This window comes from Rana temporaria, chromosome 2, assembly GCF_905171775.1.
Source record: "Rana temporaria chromosome 2, aRanTem1.1, whole genome shotgun sequence".
In the NCBI taxonomy this organism is placed as follows: Eukaryota; Metazoa; Chordata; class Amphibia; order Anura; family Ranidae; genus Rana; species Rana temporaria.
This window is the reverse complement of record NC_053490.1, coordinates 88,979,058-89,003,619: the sequence shown is the minus strand read 5'-3', so window position 1 is coordinate 89,003,619 and position 24,562 is coordinate 88,979,058. Positions and strand designations below refer to the sequence as shown.

Below are 24,562 nucleotides of genomic sequence, written 5' to 3'. Positions count from 1 at the left end.
GGAACCATATCGTTAGAACACGGGCGATCACCAGCACGGGGATGTGTGTGTGTGTGTGTGTGTGTGTGTGTGTGTGTGTGTGTGTGTGTACACACAAATCCCTGTGCTGTCAAAGGAGAGGAGACATGTCATTTGTTCCTTGTAAGTAGGAGCAGTGATGTGTCTCTTCTTCTACTCAGTCCAATCCCCATACAATTAGAACACAGTGAGGGAACATGCATTTAATCCCTTGATTGCCCCCCCCCCCCTAGTGATACCCCTTCCCTGCCAGTGACATTTATACAGTAATCACTGCATATTTATAGCACTGATCGCTGTTTAAATAACATGTGGTCCCAAAAATGTGTCAAGTGTCTGATCTGTCCGTTGCAATTTCACAATTCCACTAAAAATTGCAGATCACCGCCATTACTAGTAAAAAAAAAAAAAAAAAAATTCCATAAATCTTCCCCATAGTTTGTAGACGCTACAACTTTCCAATCAATATACGTTTATTGCGCTATATTTTTTTTTTTATTACCAAAAATATGTAGAAGAATATATATTGGCTTTAACTGATGAAGACATTTTAATTTGTAAAAAAGAAATTGGGGAGATATTTAGTAAAAATATGTATATTTTTTAAATTGTCGCTCTTTTTGTGTGTGTGTATAGCGCAGAAAATAAAAACTGCAGAGGTGATCAAATGGCACCATAAGAAGGCTCGATTTGTGGGGGGGAAAAAAGGATGCAAATTTTGTTTGGGTACAACGTCTCATGACAGCACAATTATCAATTAAAAAGACGCAGTGCCAAATTGTAAAAAGTGCTCTGGTCAGGAAGGGGGTAAAACCTTCCGGGGGAGCAGGTACCTGATTTTTACTGCAGCAAACTCTGCTGGATGTTCGGCTCTTCTTCCCCTGCACCTGGCCTATTTAGAGCACAACGCAGTAGGGAACCGGCTGTGTAGCCGCAAGGCCTCACTTGCGGATTCCTTTAGCGGAGATGGTGGTGGCTGCAGCACCACCACTAGATAGCTGATTGAAAAATCAGCTTGGGTAAGGACAATGCTGGATTAGTGGACAGGTAAGTGTCCTAATATTAAATGTCAGCAGCTACAGTATTTGTAGTTGACTTTAAATGTTTCTGAAGGGGCCTGGAGCTCCTCTTAAACCACTTGAGGACCGGAAGCATTTACCCCCTTAATGACCAGGCAATTTTTTGCAATAAGGCACTGTCGCTTTAACTGACAATTACACAATGTTGTACACAAACAAAATGTATGTCCCCTTTTCCCACAAAAAGAGCAACAATTTTGAATAAAAAGCAATATTTTTTAACTTTTTTGCTATAATATCCCCCCCCAATAATAAGCGCATATTGTTTTGTTTGCCCAAAAAGTTATAGTGTCTACTAAGGTTGTCCCGATATCGGGACCGATACTGAGCATTTGCGGGAGTACTTGTACTCGCGCAAATGCTCCCGATGCTTCACCGATACTTTTTTTTCCCGGAGAGCGGGCGGAGAGAGGTGCTATCGCTGTCTAGTCCCCAAAGAGAAAGCCAAGCCCGTACCCCCCCCCCCCCACCGCCGTCTAGTTGATCAGCGCGGGGAACATTGCAGCTTTCATTTGAATAGCTGTGTGTTCCCAGGATTGGATGGGTGATCTGTCTATAAAAAAGACCTGGACAAGGGGGAGGGGCTATATATGACGAGGCGCGGCAGGGAACACACAGCTATTCAAATGAAAGCTGTAATGTTCCCCGCGCTGATCAACTGGGGGGGGGGGGCTTGGCTTTCTCTTTGGGGACACATGGCTGCATTTGGGGTCACATGGACACATTTAAAAAAAATAATCGGTATCGGCGAGTACATGGGGGGGGGGGGGGGAAAAGTATCGGTACTTGTACTGCGTCCTAAAAAAGTGGTATCGGGACAACCCTATTGTCTACAAAATGGGGATAGATTTATTGCATTTTTTTTTGTGGGACTGCAACATTCAGATCGGACACTTTTTCTTTTTTTTTGGCACAAGTGACATTTATTCAGCGATCGGTGCTATAAAAATACACCGATTGCTGTATAAATGTCACTGGCATTGAAGGGGTTAAATATGTTTCCTGGGAGGTGTTTCTAACTGTGGGGGGAGTGTACTGACTAGGGGAGGAGAGAGATCGATGTTCCTGATCACTAGGAATAGACTATCACTCTGTACTCCCCTGTCAGAACGGGGACCCTTTTGTTTACATTGACAGATCCTGCTTCTGGCTCTCCGTGGAGCGATGGCGGGTGGCCTGGGGACTGCCTAGCCTGAGTGTGAGGTAAAAAGATCTCTGCAGTGTCACCTGACTGTCCTAGAGACACCAGCAAAGATGATTATTTATACACTGGAATGCTGCAACGTGGGTGGGGGGAGGAGGGGGTTAGCATGACCTCGATTTGCTTTTCCTTTTTACTGTTTACTGACCTCTGCCTGTGCTGGAAGTTTGATTAAAGCGTACAATCCTCTTTTGGTAAAATAACTTTTAGTATTGTTTATACCAAACTCTCCTGTTGCTGGTTTGAGATCATGTCCTTGGAAACTGCCTTGTCTTTGAAAATATGGCTCTCCTGAATTATTATTATATGTATAGCACCGTCAAATTACACAGCGCTATATATAGTGTGTGTACATTCACATCAGACCTTTTAAAGGGCTTACACTTTAAGATCCCTAACTCACATTCATACATATACTAGGGCCAATTTAGACTGGATCCAATAAACCTAATCGCATGTCTTGGGAGTGTGGGAGGAAACCAGTGTACTCTGTGGAAACGCACGCAGGGAGAACATACACGCTCCAGGCAGGTAGCGTCATGGTTGGGATTTGAACCATTGCCCCCAGTGCTACTAGGCGGAAGTGCTAACCACTTGGCCACTGTGCTGCACATAGATCTTGCACACGTTGAAATTTTCATCTAGGTTTGTTCCTCTGAATGTTTACAGCTCCTAGAATCTGCCTATGCGCAACTCCTGGAAGTCTGTAATTGGACATTATTGAATGTTGCTCTTAAATACTAACTTTCCAGCTGGGATCCTGATCTTTGAGTCAAAGTAATGAAAAAAAAAAGTACCACAGGTGCACCATCTGCAGCCTCGCCATTGCCAGATTACACTGAGGGATCTCCTGTTTACTCGGCCCTCGGTCACACACAGTCCCGCCTCTTGGACGGCTCCTATGATAGACAGAACACACATCCAATGCCGTAACATGCAAGGTCAATGCTATGAGTTGCCCAGGAGGCGGGACTGTGTGTGACTGAGTGCCGAGTAAACAGGAGATCCCAGCTCACCACTTTACATCGGTTGGAGTAAAAGGGGGGAGTAAAAAATGCCCTAGTGATGGTCAGCAGAAGTGACACATGTCCTTGCGTTGGTAGACTGTGGTGGAACTGATAAATCTTACTTAATCAGTTGAAGTACTAATGGCACCAGTCTGACCAAGTCGTGGAAATGGTGTCCTAGAATTAGTGTTCAGTGGGTACCTAGCTCTTGTCCCGCATCGGTCATATCAATGATGTCATGGTTGGTAATATACAGGTACCATTAGGGTGGAAAAAGATAATTCTGCCCAAAGGTGCCTGTTACATTTCTGGGTAATGGAACGGTCTATGTTCTGGTGCCTGCATCTGCTGCCACTCTGCACAGTGGCTGGTAATGAGAGAGCCGATTTGCAGGTCCTTCTCACTGCAGGGGCCAATGTATGATGATGATAGAGTGTCACCGGAGTCACAGCTCTGAGGCACTTATCACATCTGAGATGGTGGCACCCAGCAGTAGGCTCTGGGTTTTTGGATGCTTACACATGGGAGGCTTTTACAGGTAAATAACAAGCATAAAATGTGTTAAACGCACATATAATCTTGTGGGAAGATTCATTGTTATAGAAATTGATGATCTGGTGACAGGGTCTCTTTAAAGTATAGCTAAAGCCAAAACTTCCTGTCTTGCTGCTGAAACACAGTACTGTATGTAGCTGCTTAACTGATTCTACATACAGTTTATGCAGCGCTCACAGTTGGTGACGGTAATAATAGGTAATTTACACCAACTTGGTCCAAACAAACTATATTAAATGGACAGAAAGCTGGAGTTCTGCTTTAAAGGCTAACTCCACCATTCAACTGTTACATATTGCACCCATGTTTTGGGGGATAATGTGGTACAAATGGGACTGACATAGATGAACTGGAGAAGTCTGCAAAAGCCTGCCATTGCATTCGTTATCCACTGATTGTGGTTGCAATGCCTTGAAAAAGTATTCATACCCCCTTGAAATTTTCCACATTTTGTCATGTTGCAACCAAAAACATAAGCAGGGTTTTATGTGATAGACCAACGCAAAACGGCACATATTTGTGAAGTGGAAGGGAAAATTATTTTTTTCCACTTTCTGTCCACAGGACAACTATTAGTCGTGCACTCCACAAATCTGGCCTTTATGGAAGAGTGGCAAGAAGAAAGCCATTGTTGAAAGAAAGACATAAAAATCACACTTGCAATAAAACAGAGAATCGTCTGCATTATAAACATATGAACTCCCGTTCGCAGCCGGGAGTACGTCACCACGGCTTCCAAGTCCATCACGCATATCGTGATGGTCTACGTCACTTTCTCAAAAGGATGAGAAAGTGACGTAGTCTGTCGATACGCGTGAAGGACTTGGAAGCCTTGGTGACGTACTCCCGGCTGCGAACGGGAGTTCATATGTTTATAATGCAGACGATTCTCTGTTTTATTGCAAGTGTGATTTTTATGTTGAATAAATTCCCCATTTTTTAACCTACTGCACTATGGAGCACTCCTTTCTCTCCTCTGTTATTGTGAGCTGATGTGAGGAGGCTGGCTGTGCTTGGAGCTTTGGATCTGTGGATTATTGGATCAGATCAGGAACTTGTGTGTGTGTAAGCTTGCTGTGCATGTGAAATCAGGAGCTGGGGCGGCAATGAGAATGGAGCAGTAATCGGTCCTAAAGAGGTATTGCAGCAAGGCATTTATTTTAAGCCTACTAAGGTGAGAGGCTGGGGGAAACTGTTTTTAGCACCTGCACTGGAAGAAAAACAGCACCTGCACTTTTGTAATCACCGTGATTCTGTGAAGATTGCCTGCTTGCACTTTTGGAGTTTATTGCACATCAGTATGAAATATGAACTTTTTTGAAGACTTTATTTTGTATCAGACTTTTGCACATTGATGTCAGTTGCACATTTATGTATTTATTTCAGGGCTGTGGAGTCGGAGTCGGGAGAAATTTTGGGTACCTGGAGTCGGCAAACAATGCACCGACTCCGACTCCTACTAAATTTAGATTAGAATAAAAAAATAAAAAAAAAAGCAAGTTTAAATGTCCCAATTCACAAAAAGTTATAATTAATGACTTCTCTACTGTAAGAATAAAGACCAATGCATGCAGTGCCTCACGTAACTGCAAAACGAACACATTAAGTGACCGTGAAGAAGCATGCTTTTCATGTGCTTCACTATATGGCACGCAACGCACAATTAGGAGCTGCAATACTTATACTTTCCATAGTGTTGTGTTCTGCTTTTACAGGGAACGCATGTTAGAGAACCAGTAAGTGTCCAAATAAAAAAATTCCAACAGGAGTTTTATAAAGCACTAAAAGAAGTTGAAAAGTATGATCGCTCATCAAAACTTACTGTTGAAGAAGCCATCCTTGTTTATCCAGAGATCGTTAGTGATGTGGCCAGAATAGTTACTGCAATGCCACCCACCCAAGTCTGTGTCGAAAGATTATTTTCAGCCCTAAAAATAATAAAGTCTGACTTAAGAGCCTCTATGAAAGAGGATCTGGCAGAGGCAATTCTCTTCCTTAGAACTCTACATTGAATTGATTTGCATTTGCTAAGCCTATAACTACATTTCAAGATTAATATAAACCATTTCTAGGTTTTACAGATTTTGTTTTTGGTTCATTATAGATAAGCTTTGTTTTTGTTCTAAAACAACCAAATAATGTGGTTTGTATTTTTGAACTGGTAAAGATCCTGTTCCTGATGTTTATGCCTGCTGCTACTATCCAGTCACTTGATTGTTTTCATTGTGTTTGTCTTTTGCTTAAACTGTGCAATACAGTAGACTGTTGGCTTCCCAGCCAGTAGTCCTGTGGTAGGTTGCGTTTCTTTCCCTCAAGGAATGTATAAAATACATTCGCATATTAATACAGAGGAGTCGGAGTCGGGGAGTCGGAGTCGGAAGTACATAAAACTGAGGAGTCGGAACATTTATCTACCGACTCCACAGCCCTGATTTATTTACTGGATTTTTATCCACCTGTCTTATATGGGTTACTGATTGCCTATTTCACTTTATTTTTGTACTGGAATTGCATGTTTTGGATTTGTTTGGACAGTTTATTAATTGATCAGTTTTTATATTCTCAATTATCCTTCTGTTCACCCATTGTTATAGTTATTCATTCAGTGAGCGCCCCCTACCTTCTTCTTTTTAATATTTATGTATTAGAATGGCCCAGTCAAAGTGTAGACCTAAATCCATTTTGAGAATCTGTGGCAAGACTTGAAAATTGCTGTTCAGACGCTCTCCATCCAATCTGACAGAGCTTAACCACTTAAGGACCTTGCCTGTTTTTCAGATTTGGTGTTTACAAGATTAAAACAGTTTTTTTTGCTAGAAAATTACTTAAAACCCCCAAACATTATATATAATTTTTTCTAACACCCTAGAGAATAAAATGACGGTCATTGCAATACTTTTTGTCACACCGTATTTGCGCAGCGGTCTTACAAACGCACTTTTTTTTGGCAAGAATTCACCCTTTTGAATTAAAAAATAAGACAACAGTAAAGTTAGCCCAATTTTTTTTATATTGGGAAAGATAATGTTACGCCGAGTAAAATGATACCCAACATGTCACGCTTCAAAATTGCACCCGCTCGTGGAATCGCATCAAACTTTTTACCTTAAAAATCTCCATAGGCGACGTTTAAAACATTCTATAGGTTGCATCTTTTGAGTTAGAGGAGGTCTAGGGCTAGAATTATTGCTCTCTAACGATCGCGGTGATACCTCACTTGTGTGGTTTGAACACCGTTTTCATATGCGGGCGCTACTCACGTGTGCGTCTACGCGTGAGCTCGTCGGGACGCTTTAAAACATTTTTTGGGGGTTTTCTAATTTATTTTTATTTTAATAATTTTTACATAGATCCTCTTAAATATGAGATCTGGGGTCAAAAAGACCTCAGATCCCATATTTAGACTAAAATGAAAAAAAAATCTTCATTTAAAAAAAATGACAACAAGAAAATATTGCTTTAAGAAGCATGGGTGGAAGTGACGTTTTGACGCCGCTTCTGCCTGCTATGCTATGGAAAAGGGTGGGGGCCATATTGCCCTCACTCATATCCCAGCCGAGCAGGAGGAAGGACCCAATCGGCTCCGGAGAGCGGCGGGAGGGGGGGGCCCTCTCCCGCTGCAGATAACGGTGATCTTGCGGTGAATCCGCCGCGGAGACCACCATTATCGTTTACAGAACCGCTCAAAGAAAAGATGGATATCTCGGTTGTGGCAGCAGCTGCTGCCGTTACTGAGATATCCATCTTTAAGGTACCGACGTATATGTACATGAGCGGGTCCTTAAGTGGTTAAGCTATTTTGTAAAGAAGAATGGGCAAAAATTTCACTTTATAGATGTACAAAGCTGGTAGAGCAGGGTTTGACAAATTTGCTTGGAATCTAGGAGCCAGCTAAAAAAGTTAGGAGCCAGAAAACGCACCCCGTCCCGACGAGCTTGCGCGCAGAAGCGAACACATACATGAGCAGCGCCCGCATATGTAAACGGTGTTCAAACCACACATGTGAGGTATCGCCGCGATTGGTAGAGCGAGAGCAATAATTCTAGCCCTAGTCCTCCTCTAACTCAAAACATGCAACCTGTAGATTTTTTTTAAACGTCGCCTATGAAGATTTTAAAGGGTAAAAGTTTGTCGGCATTCCACGAGCGGACTCAATTTTGAAGCGTGACATGTTGGGTATGAATTTACTCGGCGTAACATTATCTTTCATAATATTAAAAAAAATGGGGATAACTTTACTGTTGGCTTATTTTTTTATTAAAAAAAGTGTAATTTTTTCCCAAAAAAGTGCGCTTGTAAGACCGCTGCGCAAATACGGCGTGACAGAAAGTATTGCAATGATCACCATTTTATTCTCTAGGGTGTTGGGATAAAAAATATATATAATGTTTGGGGGTTCTAATTAGAGGGAAGAAGATGGCAGTGAAAAATAGTGAAAAATTACATTAGAATTGCTGTTTAACTTGTAATGCTTAACTTGTAATACCAACAGCCACCACCAGATGGCGCCAGCTCACACATCTGGTGGTAATAACTTGTAATACCAACGACTCACCACCAGATGGCGCCAGCTCACAAAAAAAACAAGTCGCCAGGACACAATTTCTAGTCGCCATGGCGACCTGGCGCCCGGGATTTGTCGAGCCCTGTGGTAGAGACGTATCCAAAAATACTTGCAGCTGTAATTGAAAACGGTGAAAGGTGGTTCTACAAAGTATTGACTCAGGGGGCCGAATACAAATGCACGCCACACTTTTCACAGTTGTGCTCATAAGTTTTCATATCCTAGCAGAATTTGATTTCTTGACCATTTCTCAGAGAATATGAATAACACAAAAACTTTTCTTTCACTCGTGGTTAGTGTTTGGCTGAGTCCATTTATTATCAATCAACTGTGTTTACTCATTTTAAATCCTAATGGCATCAGGAACTACCCAAATGACCCTGATTAAAAGTTTACATACCCCAGTTCTTAATACCGTGTATTGCCCCCTTTAACATCAATGACGACTTGAAGTCTTTTGTTGCATTTGTGGATGAGGCTCTTTATTTTCTTGAATGGTAAAGCTGCTCATTCCTGTGTGTGTGTGTGTGTGTGTGTGTGTCTGTGTCTGTGTCTGTGTCTCCAGTTCCTGTAAATTCTTGGGCTGTCTTGCATGAGATTTAAGATCTCCCCAGAGCGGCTCAATGATATTGAGGTCAGGAGACTGAGATGGCCAATCCAGAACCTTCACCTTATCCTGCTGTAGCCAATTACAGGTGGATTTGGCCTTGTGTTTTGGATCATTGTCATGTTGGAATGTCCAAGTACTTCTCATGCGCAGCTTCCTGGCTGATGAATGAAAATGTTCCTCCAGTATTTTTTTTTTTTTTTTTTTTTTTTTAATTTTTTATTTATCATCAAAGAAGTCAATCCAAACGGGCCATCGCCATACAACAGTTACAGCTTAGACACAAAAACTTATTTGCATACATCAATATACACGCGGGCCTACCTTTATATGCTTATTATTTCAGTATGACAGATTAATTTAACTAGGACCCGCCAAGAGTGTGTCTCAACATTTGGAGTTATCAACTCCTGCCCTAAAATCGTAGCCCGGGCGGACCGACCCCTCGTACCATTTTCCGTTTACAGTGAGTGAAGTGGAGTGAAGGTTAAAGAGTAGAGTATAGAGAAGCAGAGCAAGGTCTAGTAGAAGGTGGGTTAGGGAAGATAGAGGGGGGGGGGGGGTTTGGGGGAGTCGCACGAGCAGGATAGGTGTGAAGCGCCCCTGAGGGCGTAGAGTGTATCACATCCGTTTCCGGATATTCTGCATTTCCAGTAGGACAGGTATTATACCTGTGACTGAGTTGTCGTCGGGCATTCGGCCTCTCTGAGATCCCGACCTTCGTCCGAGTATTTAAAGATGTTGTATAACTGCCATGTCTCAGAGTATACTTCCTGACGCTGCTGGCTGGAGAGGATCAAATCCTCCATTCGGCTGATCTCGTCAACCTTATTTAGCCAGAGGGCAATAGTCGGAGGGTGAGGGGATTTCCATCGGAGAGGCACGCAGGCTCTGGCTGCGTCCAGAAGGTGACGCACCACTGATTTCTTGTAGACTCCTGGTGGTATATTGGTGGCATGCAAGAGGAAGTAGGCCGGGTCATCCGGCACTACGTATCCCGTAAATTTTTGTGTGATCCGGCGTACCTCTTCCCAGAAGCCCCTGACCCGCGGACAGGCCCAGAACACGTGGAGCAGAGTGCCCTTATCCTGGTGGCATCTCCAGCAGGCGTCGGAAGTGTCGGGAAACAGTTTCTTTACCTCCAGTATTTTTTGATAACATACTGCATTCATTTTGCCAACAATTTTGACGAAATTTTCTGTGCCTTTTTGTAGCTCGCGCATCTCCAAAACATCAGCGAACCTCCACCGTACTTTTCATCATAGGCCTTGTTGACTTCTCTCCTAATGTAGCGTTTACGGCTTCATTTCCATGGACGTTTTTACAGCCACTCTTTTTTAGCCTTTTTTACAGCTCAAAAACGCAGCGGTAGCGTTTTTTAACGTCTGGCGTGTTTACAGCTCTAAGGCTGGAGCTTCAGAACACACTGGTCCTGTGTTTTTTTTTTTTTTTTTTTTTTTGCAGCTTAAAAACGGCTCGGCCATCTACAGCTCAAAAACGTCATGGTGGGCATGAGGCCATAGACTAACATGCAGAGCCATTTTTAAGCTGCAAAAAAAGCTCAGAAAAGTGGCTGTAAAAACGTCCATGGAAATGAAGCCTAATGGTTGTGGCCAAAAAGCAACATTTCGGTCTCTTCACTCCAAATGACTTTGTACCAGAAGGTTTGAGGCTTGTCTCTGTGCGGTTTGGCGTATTGTAAGTGGGATACTTTGTAGCATTTGCGTAGTAATGGCTTTTTTCTGGCGACTCGACCATGCATCCCATCTTTCTTCAAGTGCCTCCTTATTCTGCATCTTGAAACAGCCACACCACGTTTTTCAGAGAGTCCTGTATTCCACCTGAAGTTTTGTGGGTTTTCCTGGCAGTTGTGGCTGAAAGTTTACCTGACCGTGGTTTGGTTTTAACAGAACCCTTCATTTTCCACTTCTTAATTAGAGTTTGAACACTGCTGATTGTCATTATCAATTCATTGGATATCTTTTTATATCCCTTCCCTGTTTTATACAGTGCAACTACCTTTTTCCGCAGATCCTTTGACAATTCATTTGCTTTCCCCATGACTCAGAATCCAGAAACGTCAGTGCAGCACTAGATGAAAGATGCAAGGATCTGTCAGGAGTCCAGAAACTCATTGCTCATTGACCTTTATATATATATGTGTGTGTGTGTGTGTGTGTGTGTGTGTGTGTGTGTGTGTGTGTGTGTGTGTGTGTGTTGTTTGGTTTGTGCAAACATTTTTTTTTTATACTAGTAATGGCGGTGATCAGCGTTTTTTTTTTTTTTTTTTTTTTTTTTTTTTTTATTGGTACTGCGACCTTATGGCGGACACTTTTGACACATTTTTGGGACCATTGGCATTTTTATAGCGATCAGTGCTATAAAAAAGCATTGATTACTGTAAAAATGTCACTGGCAGGGAAGGGATTTACACTAGGGGGCGAGGAAGGGGTTAATTATGTTCAATCATTGTGTTCTAACTGAAGGGGGGGTGGGACTGACTTGGGGACAGTGGCGGCCCGTCCATAGGCGGCGCCCCCCCCCCCCTCCTGTAGTCATTAAAAAAAAACAAAACGGGCCCTTTAAGACTTTATAAATTTCGTTCTGCAGCGCCGCCCCCTCTGGCTCTCGCAATTAACATACATTCATTGCATTGCATGAATGTATGTTATTGTTGCCACTGGTCTATTCAGATGGCCGGACATAGGGCTCCGGCTATCTGAATAACGGCAGCTGGTTGGAAGTGCCTATCGGAGCCAGTGGCTCTGATAGGCTTTCCGAGTACAGCCCTCGGCTCCCGGATGTCTTATCCTCGGAACGTACGGGGGCTGCGTCCCTTGGATAAGACTGACGGCCGTCTCAGCCAATCGGGTTCACCGATTCTGGTTATCGGTAACCTGATTGGCTGAAGCATCATCGAGGGCGGGAGACGACATCAAGGGACACGGAAACAGGCAAGTGCATTTTACAGGGCACAACGGCGACAATGGGTACAGTGATGACAAAGGGCACAGTGGCATCAATTAAAGGGCACAGTGGTGATAATTGGCACAGTGGCGACAATTAAGGGGCCCAGTGGCTGCTTTTGATGGCATGGCACAGTGGTGCGAATTGATGGCATGGTGACTGCATTTTATGGCATGGCACAGTGGTGACAATTGATGGCACAGTGAGGCTGCAATTTTTTTTTTTTTTTTGCGCCCCCCCAAAAAATTTTGAGCACCAGCCGCCACTGCTTGGGGAAATGACAAATCGCTGTTCATACATTGTATGAACAGACGAACAGTTATTTCTCCCTCTGACAGGACCGGGAACTGTGTGTTTACACACACAGCTCCCGGTTCTCGCTCTGTAACGAGCGATCGTGGGTGCCCGGCGGTGATCGCGCCTGCCGGGCACGCACGTCGGCACCAGGGGGCCCGCACGCGCCCCTTAATAGCTGGAATGCGAAATGATGTATACCTATATGATTTTGCGCAGCCGAGCCGACCTGCCACCATATACGTTATACGGCGGCTGGTCGGCTAGTGGTTAAGTTGCCATTATGATTTAAAGTAAACATAGTTGATAATTAATGGATTCAGCCAAAGACTAAGCATGAGTGAAATAAGTTTATCATTCATATTCTCTGAAAAACTGTATTTGTAAAAAAAATTGAAAACGATTTACCATATTCTTTCTACTTCACAATTATGTGCTACTTTGTGTTGGTCTATCACACAAAATGCATTTGTTTTTGGTTGTAATATGACACAATGTGGAAAATTTCAAGGGGTATGAATACTTTTTCAAGGCACTGTACAGGCTGCTTTTCAGAAAGTCTAAATTTATTTTATGACCGGTTTGTTGTAATTTTGACTTTGTAGAAGGCTTGGACCTTGGCTGAGATTGGGTCTTTGCAACTTTAACAGTCTAACCCAAGGTCCCCACTTCCAAATGTAGTAATCTGGTGTGAGCCGTGCGTTTTGAAACCTTCTTTATTGCGCATTTCATATCTGATTTTCTTATTTATTTTTGTACAATTTGTTTCCTTTAGTAATACTGGTACAACACCTTTTGGAAGTTTTGGGACCCCCGCAGCAACAACCGCTACATCAGGGACTGGCACCATGTTTGGAGCCAAACCAACTACAGGATTCACTTTGGGATTACAGAATACAGGTATATGCATGTGATGTCCTGTCTGCTTGTTCTACTTTAAAGGAACACAAAGACAAAAATGTTTTTTTTTTTTTTTTTTTTAAATAACAAACATGTTATACTTTCCTCCTATGTGCAGCTCGTTTTGCACAGTGTCCCCGAACCCGGTCTTCTGGGGTCCCTCGGCGGCTGTCTCGGCTCCTCCTCGCAAAAGCTTTCCATCTTCAGCTCGCATGGTGAAAAGCTTTTGTGGGTGCGCTCCCGTGATACAGCAGCGGGCATAGCCGCCGACTGTATCACTCGGGCGCGGCGCGTCATCGGATGTGATTGACAGCAGCGCCAGCCAATGGCTGCGCTCCTATCAATCAATCCAGTCTAGCCAATCAAGGGCCAGGCTGGGAACCGAAGAGGATCACAAGGACGCGCGTGGGACTTTCGAGGGGTGAGGCAAGTAAAGCGCGTGGTTCGGGGGGGGCCGGTACCATCGGATGTTTTTTTACCTTAATGCATAGGATGCATTAAGGTGAAAAAACATTTTCCTTTACAACCCCTTTAATTTAAATTTCATGAGAATTTAACCAAAGGAACAAATGTAAGAGAAATCTTGCAATGGGAAATAGCTAGATTCATGTACCTGCGCTTCTTCTTACGGCGGCGCAGCGTATCGTATTTACGCTACGCCGCCGTAACTTACAGGAGCAAGTGCAGTATTCACAAAGCACTTGCTCCGTAAGTTGTGGCGGCGTAGCGTAAATGGGGACGGCGTAAGCCCGCGTGATTCAAATGTGGAAGGGGGGGCGTGTTTTATGCTAATGTGTGATGACCTGACGTGATTGACGTGTTTTACTAACGGTGCATGCGCCGTCCGTGTACATATCCCAGTGTGCATTGCTCCCAAGTATGCCACGACGACGTATTGGTTTCGACATGAACGTAAATTACGTCCAGCCCTATTCGCGATCGACTTGCGCAAACAACGTAAATTAAAATTTCGAAGCGGGAACGACGTCCATACTTTGGCTGCGCCTCCTAATAGCAGGAGCAATCTTACGCCGAAAAAGCCTAAAGTAAACAAATTGCGCTGGCCGTATGTTTGTGAATCGGCGTATCTAGGTAATTTGCATATTCTACGCCGAAAACAACGGAAGCGCCCAACGTAATATTGCAACGTAATATTGCACACAATTCTACGCCGCCGCATTCAGATACGCCGCCGTAAAAGCTAGCTGAATCTACCCCAGTGTGTGTAATCTGCACTGGACAGGTCCAGGAACATCAAATTCATCAGAGAGCTCATTTTACAGAAAGAAAAAAATATTAACCTTTTTCATATACCAAGTCACAATTGGATAAATGCAATAAGGTTCAGCCTTAAAGGGGCTGTAAAGCTTTGTGTTTTTTTTTTTTACCTTAATGCATCCTATGCATTAAGGTGAAAAAACACCTTGCACACTCGGGCCCCCCAGCCCCCGTGTTTTAACTTGCCTGAGCCACAAAACTCCAGGGGCACGATCCCGCGATGGTTTACCCAGCTTGAGGCAGCTCTTCATTAGAGATTGATAGCATCGCAGCCATTTGGCTCCCGCCGCCATCAATTCAATGGCGTGTCGGGGGGCGGGGCCGAGTGATGCACTTGGCTATGGCCACCAGCCCGCCACTGTATCACATGGGAGCGTGCCTGCAAACTAACCACCTTGGGAGAGCGCTTCCCAGAAGGGGGTTGGCTCTTGTTGGGAGTAGCCAAGACAGCCGCTGAGGGACCCCAGAAGATGAGGATCGGGGCCACTCTGTGCAAAACAAACTGCACAGTGGAGTATGGTATGTTTGTTATTTAAAAAAATAAATAAAAATGTAACCCTTGTAACCTCTTTAATTATCAGAAATGTGCAGGCTTGCATATGCAAGATTTAGGTTCGCCCAATAGTTAACTGTTAAATGTAAAGCCAGTTACTAAAATTTCATACAAGTGTTAACTTGGTCATGTAATTCCAAAAGTCGTACTCCTGTATTAAATCTGCAACTTTTTATTATAATAGTACTTGGTGATCTTGCCATGAAAGTCCTTGTTCAAGCATTTCCAGTTATAGTTGAGTTGTTCTGCTTTGTTTCCTTGTCACACAGACTTCCAATAGAGACTAGAAGTAGCTGTTTCAGAATACATTACACAGACATGGGCCAACTTCAGAAAACCTACCCTGACATATGCCATGTAGATGGCGAGTGGGTCCAAGGAGGCTGCAGGAGACAAGGCGTACTAAATGGCAATTTTGATAGACGGTGTTTATCAAATAAAATGTCATTCAGTAAGGGCTTGCATCTGTTCCTGTCACTCCACAGACCAGAGGAATACTTACTGGTGTTCATGCATCCTTTCCTTGCTGGGAAAGGGAGAGGCACAGTGGACCATATGGTCTTTTTCTGCTGTCAGTCTTGCATGTTTAAATGCATGTGGCTACAGAGCTTAGAGAGCCTTGACATAAGACTGGTTAGTAGAAATGTGGGAAGAGGACTTCATGAGCACTGGTATTTCTTCCTGAGATCAAAGCTAGAGGACTGAAGGAGGTGGCTTTTTAGTCTGACCCAAATGTTAGTGTTCTAGATCAGTGTTTCTCAACTCCAGTCCTCGGGGCGCACCAACAGGTCATGTTTTCAGGATTTCCCTCAGATCAAACTGCTGTGGTAATTACTAAGGCAGTGAAACTGATAAAATCACCTGTGCAAAATAATGGAAAGCCTGAAAACAAGACCTGTTGGTGCGCCCCGAGGACTGGAGTTGAGAAACACTGTTCTAGATAACCAAACTGATGTTGTTCCATTTTGTAAAGCTTTGTATTTTTGTACTACTATATGTCCTTTCTTTTCTAATAAGAATAATATATGGTATACCACAATTTTTGGATTGTAATATATACAAATTCTGAAATGAGAGTTGTATTTAGAGAAACGGGACAAATGTAAAAGGGCTCTTAACTGTCAGCTTTTGGGGGATTGGGAAATGCTAGCTCCCTGGTTAGATTGAGCACTCTGGGTTCAATGCTTTTTACATCATTGGTGCAGAACAAGTATTTATTTCATTTTGGCTTATTCTAAAACGTTTTTCTTTTCTGTTAGAAATCACCTATACTGTTTTTATATTCCAGCTCCTGCAGCATCATCTGGCTTTAGTTTAAATTTTGGCAAACCTGCTGGATCAGCTACACCTTTCTCTCTGACTACCACTACTACCTCATCCACAGGCCTTTCCTTGCCCTCTTCTTTGACATCCACCCCAGCAACAGGTAAGTGACATTTTTATTTAATCTTATAGCTTTTTGGGATGTGACAGAGCTTTGTACTTGTGATCTTCCTTTTTTTTTTTTTAGACCTGATCAGCACTAATGGGCACATTGGAGAGAATTATTTTAATTATGCCAGAAACCACATTACAGAGTATCTTTAGTCCCCCCCCCCATACTGTAACTGCTGACTTTTAATAATCAAAGGACACTTGCCTGTCCAGGGATCCAGCGCTGCCCTCACCCAGGCTGGTTTCTTGACCAGTCTTCGGGTCCCCGGCTCCAGTATGTCTAGCGTGGGAAGCCGGCCATGACTCCTTACAGCGATACAGCTGGCCATGACCCCTTGCAGCATCACAGCCAGCTTCCCTCTGCGCATGCACGTGTTGCGCTGCGGGTTGTGATTGGACCCGCAGCCTCCTTGGACCTGTGACATGTCCCAGAAAACTGCGGGCAATGGAAGGCAGGCAAACTTCTGCACTGATTGCCTAAAATAAATAATTGTATCCGAAAGTGATAGGGGAGGGAAGGAAGGAGATGGAAAAGCTGAACTTTTCATTTTGGGTGACATTCTGTTTTAACAAAGCAACTAGACCCGTTTCAGTTGATGGGAAGTCACAGAAGCATTCCACAGGCTTGGTGGAATGTAGTGCAGCTCATAGTAGGCGTACTTCATGCTGTATTTAAATTTGACTAGAAAGATAAAAACAGCCTTCACTCCTCTTTCCTCATGATTGCTGAGTGTGTCTGTGGGAGTTGTAGCCCATTCAGCCAAAAGGGCATTTGTGAGACAAAGTACTAATGTTGGACAAGAAGGTGTCTGGCCCACAATCAACATCCCAGTCCTTCCAAAAGTGGTTCAGTAAGGTTGAGGTCAGGGCTTTGTTCAGGTTAAGTTCCTCTACAGCAAAATTGTTAAACCTTGTCTTTATGAAGCTAGCGATATGCACAGGGTACAGTCATGCTGGAACAGTAAAGGGCTTCCCCAAACTATTGTCGCATGGTTGTCCACAACAACTCCATTAGAGGAGTATTCGCAAATGTTTGGCTTTTTACAATACGATTCAAAATGTGATAGCGAGGTCTAAAAGAAATTGCAGACCATTGTTGAATATTGATTTTGTGTGTGTGTGTGTTGTTTGTGAATAGACAATACAAACACTTGTAGCCAGGAAACTTAGATTTTCATACAGTTCCACCATTCTGTAACTAATACATATGTATTAAAAGGGAAAAGTGTCCTTAAAATCTAGACCTTTAAAGTCGCTAGTTGCCATATTCTGTTTAGAAAATTCCTGTTGTAGACAGACTTGTGTGAGATTGTTGTGGTTCTGAGTAATGATGATTTTTTTTTTTTCTTCTAGGCACAGGGTTTTCGTTGAATTTGAACAGTGGTGCAACAGCTACAACTACAGCAAGCCCTGGCCTGACACTCGGTCTTTCTGGGTCACTTTTTCAAAACGCCAATTCTGCCATATCAGGTAGATATTGCACTATGCTTTTTACCTGTCTACTGATCACATATTCAATGCTTTCCAGGCTGCTGTGGGAAAAATAATAAATGCACATTTTTTTTCTGCAGAAATATATGTGCATTTATTTTTTCCAAGAAGGTGAACTTAGTCTTCATTGTCGTTTAACCGCTTAAGGACCTCCTCCTGCACATATACGTCGGCAGAATGGCACGGCTGGGCACATCCACGTACAGGTACGTCCTGTACTAGTACCCAGCCGTGGGCGCGCGCGCGGCATGCTCCCGCGACCCGGTCCGAAGCTCCGGGACCGCGGGTCCCGCGGACCCGATCAACGCTGGAGTGCGGCGATCAGTCCCCGGAGCTGAAGAGCCGTGTGTAAACACGGCTTCCCTGTTCTTCACTGTGGCGGCTGCATCGATCGTGTGATCCCTTTTTATAGGGAGAAATGAATCGATGTCAGACCTACAGCCACACCCCCCTACAGTTGTAAACCCACACTAGGTGAAACTAAACTCCTTCAGCGCCCCCTGTGGTTAACTCCCAAACTGCAACTGTCATTTTCACAATAAAGAACGCAATTTAAATGCATTTTTTGCTGTGAAAATGACAATGGTCCCAAAAATGTGTCAAAATTGTCTGCCATAATGTCGCAGTCACGAAAAAAATCGCTGATCGCCGCCATAAGTAGTAAAAAAAAAAAAAAAAAATTATAAAAATGCAATACAACTATCCCCTATTTTGTAAACGCTATAAATTTTGCGCAAACCAACCAATAAACGCTTATTGCAATTGTCTGTTAAAGCGACGCAGTGCCGAATTGTAAAAACCCCTTGGGTCATTTAGCAGCATATTGGTCCGGTCCTTAAGTGGTTAACCTTCACTTAAAGGCTATGCTCTCCTGAAAATTTGTGGCTGGATACTCTAAAGTTATATGAACTGTGCAGTGTTTTTCACCAAATCCCGGGAGCTAGGTTGCCATGGTGACTAGAAATGGTGTCCTGGCGAGTGGGACCTTGGCTGGGAAGGTAGACATGGCCCGGGCCTCGTAGGCCTTCCAGACACAAAGTACTGCCCTTCACTGGATGGGAGCAGTAAGAGCAGCGCGGCAGCCACTGATGTTTTTAGATGGGGCCGCCTCTCCGTGGACTAGGCCGCTCGCGCCCTTTTCTCAGGATCGCGGCGAGCTACGGGCAGGATGTTTTAGGCGAGGCCGCTTCTTCGGCCTATTCCACTGCCTTTCCCCAGGATCGCGGCGGACTAGGCCAAAGCTTAAAAAAACTTAGAACCGGCGATGTAGGAATCGTGAATAGTTTTTTTTTTTTTTTTTTTTTAAATCGCTGATTTTTTTGGGCGGCTAAAATCGCCCAAGCTCTAAGGGTCATCCCCTGCTTGCCGGCATGTCGGGCACACGGCAAAAGTTTTATTAATTAGAATCTATATTTTCCCATAGTAGGCTTGCTGAGCCTAGTAGTCCTTAAAACTTGATTGCATATTTAATTTTCCTTGTGCAGCATTGAAGTGGATACTGTCAATGTAATCCGAGCCCTGCCGTGCGTGTGAGAGCATGGCGCGCAGCCCTCTGCATAAATTGTCCAATACTTGAGAAATACCTGAAATGCATCACCGCCCGCCCCTATGTGCAGCCTTCTTAACAAGGACAATATATGACGTAGACGTTAAATCAGACCGATCCCCCCTGGGGCACTTTGCAGGCGCTATTGTGCTAAAAATAGCGCCTACAATTGCCCTGAAACAGCCGCTGCTGTCTTTCCAGTGTGAAAGCCCCGAAGGCTTTCACACTGGAGCAGTGCGCTGGCAGAACGGTAAAATAAGTCCTGCCAGCTGTTCTTTGATGCGCTGTAGGAGTGGTGAATACACTGCTCCTAAAGCACCCCTGCCCATTGAAATCAATGGGGCAGCGTGGGCGTGGCGATTTGCGGGGGTTTTTTAACCCTTTTTCGGCCGCTAGAGGGGGTTAAAAGCGCCCCGCTAGCCGCTGAAATTGCGGCAAAAACGACGGTAAACTATACCGCCAACGCCTGCGACGCCCCAGTGTGAAAGTACCCTAATACTAAAAAAAAAACTGGCTCCTATTTTTTTTAGCTGGCTTCTAGATAGATTCGAATACATTTTGTCAAACCCTGCTTTATATGACAGAAGTATTGTGAATTGTATTATATATTGTACCAATAGATAGCTAAAATCTGGATTTATTGGCTCTCCCATGGAGCTATATGAACTGTGCTTTTATATTAAGGGTGTCACTTCAGCAATAGTCAAAGGTCCTTTTCAAAATTATCAGCTTCTTAAACTCGTCTACATTCGGCAGAGGTCCAACGTTCTTTATTTCATTTTAAGTCTCACACTTAACATTTATTATATCTCAGGTCTTGGACAGAACCCATTGGGTCTAACAGCACCAGCAACTCAGGCTACTTCAAATGATGGTCTTGGTGGCATAGATTTCAGCAGTTCGTCGGATAAAAAAAGTATGTTCTTTCTATGTTTTAACTAAAGTCCTTTCCAGAGGTAATCTTGTTTTTCACAAAAATATGCATTTGGGTTTCATTATAAGTATATTGAGCAAAAGCTTAAAGTGGTTCAAAAGGCTTTGCCCGTTTATTAAAAAAATAAATGCTATACATACCTGCTCTGTGCAACAATATTGCAAAAAGTGGTCCCTTACCTCTTCTTCTTTGGCGGTCCCCCCCCTTCTTATTGCGCATAATATTTGTGGGGGTCTGGACCTCTACTTTTAACTGATTTTATGATTAACACTAGGGATGCACCGAAATGGAAATTTCAGAACCGAAACGAAACCGAAATAAAAAAAAAATTCAGTCCGAAACCGAAAATTAATTTTCTTTGTTTTCCCCCTATTTCAATTTTTTGGCGGCAATCGATGTGGCAATAATAATTGATGGTTACAGTGGCTGCGTTTGATGGGCACAGTGGCGACGTGTGTTGGCAGTGGCATAGTGGCTGCGTTTGATGGGCACAGTGGTGGCAATTGATGGGGCAAACTGTCAGTGGCAATAATAGATGGTTACAGTGGCTGTGTTTGATGGCACAGTGGCTGCGTTTGATGGGCACAGTGGCTGCGTTTGATGGGCACAGTGGCTGCGTTTGATGGGCACAGTGGCGACGTGTGTTGGCACAGTGGCTGCATGTGATGGCACAGTGGCTGCATGTGATGGCACAGTGGCTGCGTTTGATGGGCACAGTGGTGACGTGTGTTGGCAGTGGCACAGTGGCTGCATGTGATGGCACAGTGGCTGCGTTTGATGGGCACAGTGGTGACGTGTGTTGGCAGTGGCATAGTGGCTGCGTGTGATGGCACAGTGGCTGCGTTTGATGGGCACAGTGGTGACGTGTGATGGCACAGTGGTTGTATGTGATGGCACAGTGAGGCTGCAATTAATGTTTTTTTTGGTAGTCAGATAAGGCAAGCATGGCTCAATAACACACAAACGTTAAACGTTTGTATGTTATTGAGCCATGCTTGCCTTATCTGACTACCAAAAAAAAAATATCAATTGCAGCCTCACTGTGAAAAAAATGGCACCTCAGTTCCTCAGTTAGTTAACAGTTAAAGGTTTTGTGCTGCTTACTTTTAGTACACTGCTAGGTTCCTCCTAGGCATGCAGTGTGATTACAGGCACACAGGCTCCGACACAGCTCCCTGCGCGCTCCGAGTCCTCCCTCGCCTCCGGCCGTGACGTCACGCGGCTCACGCTGCTGGACTATACCAAGAGAGTCCAAAGAGTAGGGGGGAGTCCAAAAATCAGGAAATCGGAGCTAGGAGAACTCCGGTGGAGCACGATCGGCAGTCGGCACACAATTTGTACAGTGCCACTGCCGCTGCTCACGCTATGTACAGGTCTGGCGGCCAGAGTGTGTCTGGCGGTCTGCGTGTACATAAGAACCCCCCCTCTTGTAAACTAAATGGTACAACCCAAAACTTTATTATCGGCAATTTTTACTGTGTTTCGGCAGGGACCCAAAAATGCTATTTTCGGCCGATATGTATCGGCCGCCGATAATCGGTGCATCCCTAATTAACACCACTAAAATCCCAGACAGGATTTATTTATTTTTTTCTCCACAAAAGTGTTATTGCCTTTTTTTATTTTTATGTAATTTTCCAGTGAATAAAAATTGACCCTTTTAAGTACTCCACTGCTTTGCAAGAGTTTACAGCTTGTTTTGCCTAGGCCTAGGGGATGACAAATAACGTAATATACTTGCCTTAATTTTCCCTGGCAGCTGGGTTCTCCCCTGCGCTGTTGAATGTCCTGGTTGGTGAGTGGGCCCTTGGCAACCTTGTGTACAATGCAGAATGGGATCTAAGGTCCGCCATACCAACCCTGCTGTTTAATCTAATTTTGTAATCTGCTCATTTTTCTTTTTTCTTTCAGGTGATAAAACTGGAACCCGACCTGAGTAAGTTATTTTCACGTTTTTGTTGAGAATGAAGAGGGTTAATCTGTTTTGAGGTGCAAAATCGATGTATACAAAAGTGGTAACAGTACTGTCTATTCAAAGAGCCACTGGTGTTATGTTTTAAAGCACTGCACAAAATGTTGCTACATAAATCCTGTAAAACAATTTTTATATGTGTATGCTGTGTATTTTTTTTTTTTGTGTGTGTATAGTTCTTGTACTACTACTGTTGTTGTTGTTGTTGTTGTTGTTGTTGTTGTTGTTACTATTTGATCCCCTGCTTTGTACGTTTGCCCACTGACACATGATCAGGCTATAATTTTAATGGTAGGTTAATTTTAACAGTGAGAGACAGACTAACCACAAAGAAACGCTGCTCTTGCCCGCTGATTAGGCTGCACTGACTGGCAGCATTGGTGGGCACTGTAGTGGTTGCACTTATGATCAGTGCCTTGATTTATCATTGTAGATGTTCCCTGTGTGGATTGCCGCTTATCGTCTCTCCTCACACATCTGTATGATGGGGGTACCTGGCACCCTGTGCTTGGACACAGCTGGTCGCATGGTAAACATCACAGATCACTACCAATGCATGCGGCAGGGCTCACGCGGGAAGCATTATTACGGCAGGTTGTCGCCGTATGACGCCCTCCCAACCACGCCGTAGCCATCATTGGGCTATAGCGCAGTCGTGAAGAGGTTAAATAACATATCGCTATACTTGCCTGCTCTGTGCAATGGAATTGCACAGAACTGTCCTGGGTACCCTGCTGGTGCTCTTGGCTCCTCCTCCTCTGTCTGGTGCCCCCCACCAGAATCCGCTTCTCATGGGGGGGCACTGGTTTGTGACACAGTGGGACTTGGCCCCACTTCCCTGTCACTGGTTTTGATTGACGGCACTGGAAGCCAAGAGAACCAGCTCTCAAATTTTTGCTGTCGAGAAATTTCTACAGAAAAAGTCAGATGGGGCATACACACGGTCGGAATTTCCGACCAAAAGCTCACATCGAACTTTTCCTGTCAAATTCTGATCGTGTGTACGCGGCATAACATTACTATCACTTTAAGCCCTCAGCATGATATCTTAGACTGAGAATACCCTTTGTGATGTATGATTGCTTGTCTGGTGGTTTATACCCTCTGCATCCACAGCAACATCAGTGAGTTGAAAATGAGAAGCACAAAACCAAATTTATGATTGTCAGTTTGAATTTTCAGTGCTGGAAAGAACAAACACAGCAGCAGTGGCGTGTTGACCAAAATCCCTGATGATACTTTTTTTTTAATATAGCATTTGTTTCCTGCAGAGACAGCAAAGCGCTTAAGGATGAAAATCTACCTCAATTAATCTGCCAAGATGTAGAAAATTTCCAGTAAGTGTAACTAAACTTTGTGTTTGAATTTTTAGTAAGTTTTCACTCTTATTTCTCTATAACAAAAAATTATTTTCTCCCTGACTCAGTCTGACTTTGTCTGGTTTGCTAAATGTTTGCTAACTGTTCATTACACTGCATGCTATTTACTGCTGGGTTTCAATGTTGGAGTGTGACGGGAGGACCCGTGGAACCCAGAACCCCTTGGAAATGTTGGGGAAACTCTCTTGTTTCAGCTCCCCATGCACCTCTTATGTCTAAGTCAGTGTTTCTCTACCTTTTTCCAGTTGGGGTGCCCTTGAAAAGTATTGAGGCACCCCGGTCCAAGGCTTGGTTCACGTTACTGTGTGTTGCGGAACACATGCAAAATCACGCTCGTTCCTGACACAGACAAATGCTCTGCTCTTTAGGTGTACCATTAATTCTTAATGGTACCCCACACATTGGAAAACGCGTGGTGCTTTTGGTCCAGTGTAATTTTAAGAAAAAAAAAGGTTGGGGACTTCTTTCCCTGCATTTTTGTGGGTAGGGAAGCCCATTGAAATTAATGGGCTGCCCTACATCGCCTCCTCCACTGTATATAAGACTTTTATTTTGGTTCTAATCGCAATAAGCGGTTATCGGTGGGTTTGCGCAAAATTTATAGCGTTTACAATATTAGGGGATAGTTTTTATTGCATTTTTATTAAAAAAATTCTATTAATGGCGGCGATCAGCTTTTTTTTTTTTTTTTTTTTTTTTTTTTTTTCGTGACTGCGACATTATGGCGGACACTTCGGACAATTTTGACACATTTTTGGGACCATTGTAATTTTCACAGCAAAA

The 24,562-nt window shown here is 43.7% G+C and overlaps 1 protein-coding gene across 6 annotated transcripts in view; it reads left to right on the top strand.

The window, feature by feature from the left end:
* NUP58 (nucleoporin 58) overlaps positions 1–24,562 on the top strand; it is a 67,085-nt gene that overhangs the window by 1,244 nt on the left and 41,279 nt on the right. For all 6 annotated transcript variants that reach the window (XM_040340497.1, XM_040340498.1, XM_040340499.1 and 3 more), the window contains exons 2-7: positions 13,068–13,192; positions 16,312–16,449; positions 17,811–17,927; positions 20,309–20,410; positions 22,340–22,364; positions 23,672–23,737. In XM_040340497.1, coding sequence (XP_040196431.1) covers positions 13,068–13,192; positions 16,312–16,449; positions 17,811–17,927; positions 20,309–20,410; positions 22,340–22,364; positions 23,672–23,737 — 573 coding nt within the window. The remainder of the gene's footprint in view (positions 1–13,067; positions 13,193–16,311; positions 16,450–17,810; positions 17,928–20,308; positions 20,411–22,339; positions 22,365–23,671; positions 23,738–24,562) is intronic.